We start from the raw sequence: 10,355 nt of genomic DNA on the forward strand, positions 1-10,355 counted from the left end.
TTGGTTAGTTCTAAACGGTTTCATTTACATTCTCCTCCCACATCCGGTTTCTGTTTTCAAGGATCTTCCTCATTACATCAGCTGCAATTCAGTTCTCGGTACTTTCCCCAGAGCTCAAGGACAGTGAGTCCTTCAGCTTAAGTCACGTACATGTGAGGCCTACACTTTGCTTTGCTCGCACAAGGCCTCCAAGGATTCATGGCCTTGCTCTCCGAGCCATTCTGCAACAGCTTCTATTGCTGCCAACAGGGGAATGGAAAGCAAAGGTGTGGAGCAGTGGATGGGGATTCCTTGATAGTTTCTGCCCTTTGGTGTGGATTCATCACTATCACTTCTTAAAACGCTTTCAAAACGCATTCGGTCATAACAGAGGTCACACAAGTACCTTATTTCACTTAAATTCTTTGCTGTCTAAAATGAAATGAGGTCAATGGTGCTGGAAATCATTTTGTCCATCAAAACCTAATAATACTGACTGCATGGCATCACACTTATTTGCTATCATTTCTGTTTTTCTTGCTGAAGGTGGTTTTGTCCTTTTCTTAAGGCCCTTAATGATTTAACAACACCGTTATGAAATGAAGTTTGATCCAGTGGAACGGTAGAATTCACAGTTTATTCTCATCTGCCAAGCAAAAGGGAGAGCAAAAAAGAAAAGAGCTTTAAGTTCATGCACTCCAAGTGTTCCCTTGCTCTGTCAAGGCCACCCCTAACCCATGGCACTGAGGGCCTTGTCTATAGGGTTTGTGAACACTTGCAGGGCTGGTGACTGCAGCCCTGCCCTGGGCAGCCTGTTCCAATGCCTGAGCACCCTCTGGGGCAGGAATTATTCCTCAGCTCCATCTAAACATGACCTGGTGCAGCTTGAGGCCGTTTCCTCTTGTCCCATCCCTTGTTCCCTGGGAGCAGAGCCTAGCCCCCTCCTGGATCCATCCTCCTTTCAGGCAGGTGTAGGCAGCGATCAGGTCCCCCCTTTTCCTGAGATGAAGAGGAGAGCATGCTTGTAGTTGTCTACCTGTGTCTTCGTTAGGTGAAATAAAGTACAAATTAACTAATTAGGTGAAATTCACTACTAAATATAATTACCAAAATTCAGAGAGTGAAATTATTTGTATTCTCAATCATATCAATCAGTGCATTCTGTGTGCAGAAGACCCCCAACATGTTGTCCATACTTAACCAATACCTGAGCATCTACCCCACATCTCCATTCTGTCTGGCCTTAAGCTTGCACCATTCAAGATCATCTTATTTTTGTGAGCCTCCTCAAAGCCTCCTTCACCTCATTATTCCTCAGGCTGTAGATCAAGGAGTTCAGCATGGGAGTCACCACGGTGTAGAGCACCACAGCCCATTTATCTGCTGCCCTTGAGCTGTCTGAGCTGGGGAATAAATACATAAAAAAGCATGCCCCATAGAAGATGCTGACAGTGGTGAGGTGGGAGGTGCAGGTGGAGAAGGCTTTGCGCTTGCCCTCGGCTGAATTGATGCTCAGGATGGTGGGGATGATGGCCACGCAGGAGAGCAGGATAACCAGGCTGCTGGACACACCAAAGAGAGATGCTGCAGTGATCAGGATGGTGTGGCTGAGGGTGGTGTCAGAGGTGGAGAGCGAGATGAGAGGGGAAATGTCACAGAAGAAGAGGTTGATGACGCTGGAGCTGCAGAAGGACAGGGTGGACATGCTGATGGTCTGTCCCATACCATTGGTCAGCCCCACGAGGTACGAGGCAGTCACCAGCTGGAAACAGCACTTTGGGGACATGACAAGGGGGTACAGCAGGGGATGGCAAATGGCCACGTAACGGTCATAGGCCATTGCAGCCAGCAGGAAGCATTCAGTTATCCCAAAAAACTGAAAGAGGAAGACCTGAGCCACACACCCAGCATAAGCAATACTCTTCTTCTCTGACATCAAGTCAACCAACATCTTGGGGGTGATGACAGTGGAAGAACAGAGGTCTACAAAGGCCAGGCTGCCCAGGAAATGATACATGGGGGAGTGGAGGTGGGGGCTGGCCCTGATTAAGATGATGATGCCCAGGTTGCCCACAATGGTGACAAGGTAGGTGAGCAGGAAGAGCAGGAACAAGTAGACCTGAGACACCGAGTCTTCTGTGAACCCCACCAGGCTGAACTTGGTTACTTGGGTGCAATTGCTTTGTGCCATGGGCTGGATGGTGCTTTGTGTGTGAGCTCCTGGCTGGGGCTTTCTTCTCCAAGAGGCAGGGATGTCCCAGGTGGAAAAGCCTCTGTGTGGTGGGAGCTGCTCAGAGACAGTCCTGCAGGATGGAAAGGGAGAGTTCAGGCACAGCTCAATGAGGAACAGGTTGGTGAAAGTCCTGTGCCAGCACAGGTAGAACAAAGGGGTGCTCAAGCAGTTGAACACCATGGCACAACATGGTGTTTGCTCCTCTGGCTCACCTTGAGATGTTGAGCAATGACCACTTTGGAAATCAGTGGGGAGGTTCCACTCACCCGAGTAGATTTACCTTAGTGCTGCACCTCATCGCCTTCGTTAGTGCTGAGCCTGGGGCTTGGAGACCATCCAGCTCAACCTGGAACATAGAGAAACATGGTGCTTTCACAGTGCAGAGTTGATCCTTCATCCTCTCATGGGCATTCGCCAACCACCCCCTTCTTCCCTCTCTGCTTTGGCTTCTTCCTAACTTGAATGAATTCCTGACCTATGGAAAGTGCACGTTGGACAGGGCAACCTGCTCTAGTGGAAGGTGTCCCTGGCCATCACAGGCGGTTGGAATTGAGTGAGATTTAAGATCTCTTTCAACACAAACCATACTATGATCCTATGCAACCTTACACAGTGGTTAATATCAGTTTCCCCTCCCTTCTGGCACACTCTGTCAGATCTAAAACCTTTTCATGGTTCTTTAACCTGTTCCTTGAGTCTCCAATAGAAGTGGGCAATCCCCAGAGCTCAGCAATCTCTTCTCAAACACGTTTTTGGGGAAAAAAGTCATCTTTTGGAGCTGCCTCATCTCAGCAATGGGGAGCACCCTGAATGTCCTGTACAGGAAAGCTTCTGGTGCTCATCCAGGAAACATCTGTGGTCAGAGGAGAGGAAGTCTCCTGAGTGTGTTCTCCACCAGGGTGATCTCCAAACCTGCCTTCTCAGCAGCAGCATGGGGATCACACAGCACAAGCAGCTCCCTGGGAAGCCCAGAGCATCATCAAGAAGACCACGACCCTGCAGTAGGGCAGGAGATGAAGACAGGAGCTGCTGCTTGTTGGCAAGAGAGAACCACAGGAGAATGATGGGCTGAAAGATGCTGCCCCTCACTTACATCTCAGCTCTGTTTCTGCTGCCCTCCTGATGCTCTCGGAGATGGATGTGAAGATGAACGTGCCTGGAGCTGTGCAGGGAGCCTGGGAATGACCCAGCATCAGCAAACCCCCTTCCTATTTCAAGTGACGTGGGGATGTGGGGACTGTGAATCTCTTTGTGCCCCAGGAGGTGACAAAGCCCAAAGCAGGTCATTATCTCTTCTCTGTGTTGATTAGTTTGGAGAAGAAATATACCCAGAGGAGATGACCTCAGCTTGAGCAAGCAACAGGGCTTTGGGCTCCCTTAGAGCAAACCACAGAACAACCCAACCTTTCAAATCCACTTTTGGAGCATTTCTGAGGCAGTTACATGTTCACAAGGGCCATAGTTGACATTATCATGGCAGGGAGATGAGGGGGATCTCGCTAATGGGAGCTGGTACCAGGGTCCATCAGCAATGTCAGGCGCCACAGGCAATGAACCAGCTTTCCACCCATTTTCAATTCCTTGTACTCAAACCATAGCTCACAAGTTTGGCTGCAAAGGAGCCAACAGAAGATCGTGGTGACCTTGCTAACGACGAGGTAAATGCTGTCCTCTACTTCTTGTCCATGCAAACATCAATGCTCACATCACCCAAGGCACTCAGGTTGGTCAGGAATGACTTGGCCTTGGTCCCTCTGTGCTGGCTGCTCATGGTCACCCTCCTGTCCTTCCTCTGCCTGGACAGGGCTTCCTGGGGAACTTGGTTCTTAATCCCATGGGGGACACAGGCACCCCCAGTCCTTGTGCTCTCCTTGATGATGACGTTCACCTTCTTCCACCCATCATGCTGGAAGCACAAGAGACAAAGGAGAGCCTGAGGGAGCGGTGCCCAAAAGTGGAATGAAGGAGATGGGGAGGAACAGTGAGGAGTGTGCTAAAGGACTGAAATGGGCAGCAACAGGGAAAAAGGCCCTTCTGAAGGGTGCTTTAGGGTTGCCCTTGTCACTGGTGGCTCTGATGAATGCTCCCAAGCCCATCACAGAATCCCAGAGAGGTTTGTGTTGGAATGGACCTTAAAGCTCATCCAGTTCCAACCCCTGCCATAGGCAGGGACCCCTTCCACTGGAGCAGCTTTCTCCAAGCCCCTGTGTCCAACCTGGCCTTGAACACTGCCAGGGATGGGGCAGCCACAGCTTCTCTGGGCACCCTGTGCCAGAGCCTCAGCACCATCACAGAGAAGAGCTTTTACCTAAGAGCTCATCTCAATCTCCCCTCTGGCAGGTTCAAGCCATTCCCCTTGGCCTGTCCCTACAGGCCCTGATGAAGAGTCCCTCTCTTATTCTATCTGAGTAAGTTGCTTCACATGTTGTCTTCTCTTTTCTTGAGGGAATTGTCCAAATGTCTCTATTTTTCATGAAAACTCCATCGGAAACTTTGATTAAAAGCTTATAAAGTGAGCATTTCACTTCACACCAACCTATATTCGATTTTGACTGGTTGCCATTGCATTCATTCATTATTCATCACAGTTCTTTGCAGAAGACCACGGTTTCCAAAGGTGCTTATTTTAAACCACAAATTTATTCAGTTTGTCATTATACAAGTACTTGTTCTTCCAGCAGTTGTACAGTTCATTAAACAGAAATGGTGTGTTTGGATTAAATGTTAAAACCCCTCCATCTACTGTTTCATTTAGAGCATCTTCCCCCTCAATGATGTGATGACATACAGAAGGGGATGTGACATGGTCAAATCCACAAAGCACAGACCTGGTACTGAACATCCAGAAAGGAAAAGATGTGAGGACCACACATCCCAGGAAGATTTTAGTTGGGACATACTTCTGGCCACATGCTAACCTATGTGTGCCTATCACAGGTCCTTAGCACTGCTCCAGCTCACTTACGTGGGATAAATGTATTGGATGCTCATATCAGGTATCACAGAATCCCAGACTGGTTTATGTTGGAAGGGACCTAAAAGCTCTCAACTTCCAACCCCTGCCATGGGCAGGGACAATTTCCACTAGAGCAGTTTGCTCCAAGCCCCTGTGTCCAACCTGGCCTTGAACACTGCCAGGGATGGGGCAGCCACAGCTTCTGTGGGCACCCTGTGCCAGCACCTTGGCACCCTCATAGTGAAGAATTCCTTCCTCAAATCCAATCTGGATCCCCCTGCTTCAGTTTGAACCCATCACCCCTTGTCCTATCCCTACACTCCCTGATGAAGAGTCCTTCTCCTGCATCCCTGTAGCCCCCTTCAGACACTGGAAGCTGCTCTGAGGTCTCCAAGCAGCTTCTCTTCTCCAGTCTGATCAGCCCGAGTGTTCTCAGCCTGGCGCAATACGGGAGCTGCTCCAGCCCCTGAGCATCCTCGTGGCCTCCTCTGGACTTACTCCAGCAGCTCCATGGCCTTCTTATGTTCCCTGCAGAGAAGGACCTGGGGGTGCTGGTCAATGAGAAAAGGACCATGAGCCAGCAGTGTGTGCTTGAAGCCAAGAAACGAACCGTATCTTGGGCAGCATCCAAAGGAGAGTGGCCAGCAGGTAAAAGGAGTTGATCCTGCCCCTCTGCTCTGCTCTTGTGAGACCTCACCTGGAGCACTGTGTGCAGTTCTTGTGTAGTCAACATAAAAAGGACATGGAACTGTTGGAACAAGTCCAGAGGAGGCCACGAGAATGCTCAGGGACTGGAGCACCTCCCGTATGAAGACAGGCAGAGGAAGTTGGAGCTGTTCAGCCTGGAGAAGAGAAGCTGCGTGGAGACCTCATAGCAGCCTTCCGGTATCTGAAGGGGGTCTATAGGGATGCTGGCGAGGGACTCATCATTAGGGATTGTAATGACAGGACAAGGGGTAACGAGTTAAAACTGAAACAGGGGAAGTTTAGGTTGGATATAAGGAAGAAATTCCTTCCTGTGAGGGTGGTGAGGCACTGGAATGGGTTGCCCAGGGAGGTTGTGAATGTTGTATCCCTGGCAGTGTTCAAGACCAGGTTGGACAGAGACTTGGGTGGCATGGTTTAGTGTGAGGTGTCCCTGCCCATGGCAGGGGGGGTGGAACTAGGTGATGTTAAGGTACTTTCCAACCCTAACTATTCTATGATTCTAGTATTCTATAGACACCAAAACTGTATCAGAACTGCAGGGGATACCAGAGCTGTATTGAAACTTTGGTCCTTCCCTCAGATCTTCAAGCTTGCTTGGGATGAACAGTTATGAACCAGGCAACGGAGACAGTGGTCACTGCCTTACCTCAAGGCTGAGCCACCTTTTTGTGGGAACTACTTTCATTTAGCACAATTTAGACACAAAACACCATGGTGCTGTCTCAGTCCTGCTATTAAATAACTGATACTTATTTGGATGAATTATCCAAGACTCAGTCCACGCTTAAAATCACCAGAACCTGTTTGAAGGAACCATTCATTCCCCAGACTCCTTCTGGCTGCATCAACACCTCCAAGACCAGTTCTCCTGCAGAGACCTACCCAGGAAGAAAGGCCCAGGACAGTTTGCTTTGTATTTCCCCATCTATCACACACCTCTTGCTTTCAGTGTTTCCCTGAGGAAGCCCTTTACATCCACAGAGATCATCTAATATTGCATTGAAGGGAGCTGAAAACAAACACAACAAAGCATCCTCTGTGTGGATGGTTCGCGCTGGTCATGGGGAGTCCTTTTCATCAGATGCATTTATTTCCATACACTTGACTAGTGATTGTACAGCACTTTGGTCAAAACCATTGGCTCAAAATGTGGCTGCTTTGATGATATATCAGGATGAAGTCATATTTCCCAGTCTTCATCTGAAGAATCCTGAGTGCTGGTGTGTCCTGAATGCTTCTCCTAGATGAAGAGACATGATAAAACCCTTAGGAGAAATACTAAATGATAACCTTGTCCCAGACATTTAGAAATGACAAAGGATGGGGCAGATAGAAGAGAAAACCAAGCTATGAAAATGTGGGGAAGCAAGAAAGAGAAGAATGTAGATGGCTTTAGATGTTTTCAATGTCAACCTGTTTTTCTGCTGGAAGGCACCAGACTGACAGTCCAGGAGATGCACTGAAGGAGGGAAGTAAAGGATTTCTGAGTGGTTTTGAATGTCTTTCTTCCCCACTGAGTACTGGGCTAAACCGAAGGCTTGTGAAGTGGGAAAATCAATATAACAGAGGGAGAAATAACCCTCAACCTAACTTAGAAAAGAAGAATAATATAATTCAAAGATTATTGAAAAGAGCTACATGAATCCAGAAAGAGGCACTGAGAATACCTGGGTGTGCTTCTGCAGGGTGAATAATGCAGCTTGAAGTCCCAGATGCAGACAGCTGAGTACAGCACTTGCTCCATCAGCTTCATCAAGATAGCCAGGCAAGCAGCACCTTGGCTGTTCAGGGGAGAGGAATACCCCTGATCCTCCCTCCCAGCAGCACTCAGGCTCTTTACACCCCTACTTAAATTCACAGCACAGCAGAGGCTCAGATATGACTTGTCCCCATTTAGCACAAAGGCTTTGTTGACAAACAGACTGTCACAGCTTTATTTCACAGAATCCCAGAGAGATTTGTGTTGGAAGGGACCTTAAAGCTCCTCCAGCTCCAACCCCTCCAACGGGCAGGGACACCTTCCACTGGAGCAGCTTGCTCCAAGCCCCTGTGTCCAACCTGCCCTTGAACACTGCCAGGGATGGGGTATCCACAGCTCCTCTGGGCACTCTTTGCCAGCGCCTCAGCACCCTCACAGGGAAGAGCTTCTGCCTAAGAGCTCATCTCAGGCTCCCCTCTGGCAGCTTCAAGACATTCCCCTTGGCCTGTCCCTGCAGGCCCTTGGCAAAAGCCCTCCTGCAGGTTTCTTGTAGTCCCCTTCAGACACTGGAAGCTGCTCTGTGGACTCTAAGCAGCTTCTCTTCTCCAGGCTGCACAGCCCCAATGTTCTCAGCTTGGCCCCATATGGGAAGTGCTCCAGCTCCTGAGCATCCTTGTTGCATCTCTGGACTTGCTCTAGCAGCTCCATGTCCTCCTTTTGTTGGGGACACCACAGCTGTATCAAATCCTCTTGACCTTCCACCAGTTCATCACTGAGGAAACGCTTATAAAGTAGGCAATGGAGACAGTGGTCAGTGGCTTACCTCAAGCTTTAGCCTCCTTTTTGTGGGCTCTACTTTCATTTAGCACAATTTAGACACAAAACACATGGTGCTGTCTCAGGCCTGCTATTAAATACCTAATAATTATTTGGATGAATTAGAATTACTGAAGGCTCAGGCCTCACTGAAAACAACCTGAAGCTGTTTGAAGAGAACCATTCGTTGTGCTGGTTCTCCATACCCTGCACTTGCTGTAATAATGACCAGTAGTGAGCTATAATGACCAATAATGGCTAGTAATGCTCAATTCCATAATCACAGATTCCACATATTCCTTCCTTACCTCCACAGTACTGAAGAGCTCCAAATGTGCTTTCAAACCCTGCATAGATGTGGCAGCAGCTTTCGCTCCCACAGCCTCCTCAGAGCCGCCTTCACCTCCTTGTTCCTCAGGCTGTAGATGAGGGGGTTGAGGGTTGGGGTGAGGATGGAGTAACACAGCGACACCAGCTTTGCCTGATCCCATGAGGATGCCTCATGAGGCTGGACATAGGTGAGGATCGCGGGTGCGTAGAAGATGGTGATGGCAACCAAGTGGGAAGCACAGGTAGAGAAGACCTTCAGCCTCCTCGTGGCCAAAGGGATCTGCAGGACGGTGTGGAGGATGTAGATGTAGGACACCAGGATCATCAGGAGAGGGCCCACGGTGTTTAACACAGTGTGGTAAACCTGCAAGACCTCATTTGTGCTTGTGTCTGAGCAGGAGAGCTGCAGGAGGCTGGGCAGCTCACAGAAGAAGTGGTTGATGCTCCTGGCCTGACAGAAGGACAACCTCCCCGCCAGCGTGATGTGCACCAGGGAGGTGAGGAACCCGATGTTGTACACCAGCACCATCATGCCATAGCAACGCGCCCTGGTCATGGTAGTGGTGTAGAGCAGGGGCTTGCACACAGCCGTGTATCGGTCGTAAGCCATTACCCCAAGCAGGAAGCACTCACAGATAGCCAGAGCCAGGAAAATATACATCTGAGCAAAGCAACCCCAAAAGGAGATGTGGCTTCTCCCCAGCAGGAAGGTCTCCAGAGCTTTTGGGATGATAGCAGAGGAAAGGCAAACATCCATGCAAGATAAGTGGGTCAGGAAGAAGTACATGCGGATGTGGAGGTGGGGGTCAGTGTTGATCAGCAGGATCATCGTCAGGTTCCCCAGCACCATGAAAACATAGAGGGATAAGAAGACTGTGAAGATGGTGGTTTGTAGCTCTGGAGCATCAGAGAAACCCAAGAGGATGAAGCCGGAGAGAACCGTGAGGTTTCCTGTATCCGTCATTTCAACAAGTTGATGGATTTGGATTGAAAAGAATCAGTGAAATACACCCCTAGAAGAGAAATAATGTGGAAGTTTAGTTGGAATATAATCCATAAAGTAAATGCAATGGAAAATGGTGTATTTGTAATGCTGTATTTCTGTGTGCAGCCCAAGATCTGAAGTCAGAGAAGTGAAATTCAGTCAGAGCCTGAAATTCAAAGAGAATAATTCTACCATGATTGATATACCCTTCACTAATGATACACAGGGAAACATCATGTCTATCAAAGTGTAATACAATAAAATCTAATAAATACATCTCAGAATGTGGAAAACAGAAAAGATTTTGTATTTTCTTCTCTGATTTCTGGGAATTTTAAGGAATTTTTTTCTCCTTTTTGTATTTTTCAGAGTGGATCAGTGCTCTTCTGTAGCTTCCTTACTTGTGCTGCATTGTTTTCATCACAACACAAAGCCATGTACTTGAAATTTGCTTTTGGTTCTAAGTTTATCTACTTTTGAGGGACCCTCACCCTGAATAAGGTCAAGGGAAAGCAGTGGTCTTGGCTCCAGCAGAGCTCTGCTGTGATTGCAGAGAGCTTCCTACGACCAACCCAAATATCCACCTAGAGGGTTTAAAATACAAAATACACCAAATATAAAGGAAAATTTTAAGGCTTTAGCTTGGATA

General features: G+C 48.4%; 1 protein-coding gene across 1 annotated transcript; it reads right to left on the reverse strand.

Moving 5' to 3' along the window:
- Positions 1 to 1,243: 1,243 nt before the first annotated feature.
- Positions 1,244 to 2,170, reverse strand: LOC133283044 (olfactory receptor 5G3-like). Its single transcript, XM_061479473.1, has one exon. It carries the CDS (start codon positions 2,168 to 2,170, stop codon positions 1,244 to 1,246), a length of 927 nt encoding a protein of 308 aa, XP_061335457.1.
- Between the last annotated feature and the right edge of the window lie 8,185 nt (positions 2,171 to 10,355).

Source organism: Pezoporus flaviventris, unplaced genomic scaffold (genome assembly GCF_033815535.1).
Source record: "Pezoporus flaviventris isolate CSIRO_AGI_PZ_B2104156 unplaced genomic scaffold, CSIRO_AGI_Pfla_v1 ptg000149l, whole genome shotgun sequence".
Taxonomy (NCBI): Eukaryota; Metazoa; Chordata; class Aves; order Psittaciformes; family Psittacidae; genus Pezoporus; species Pezoporus flaviventris.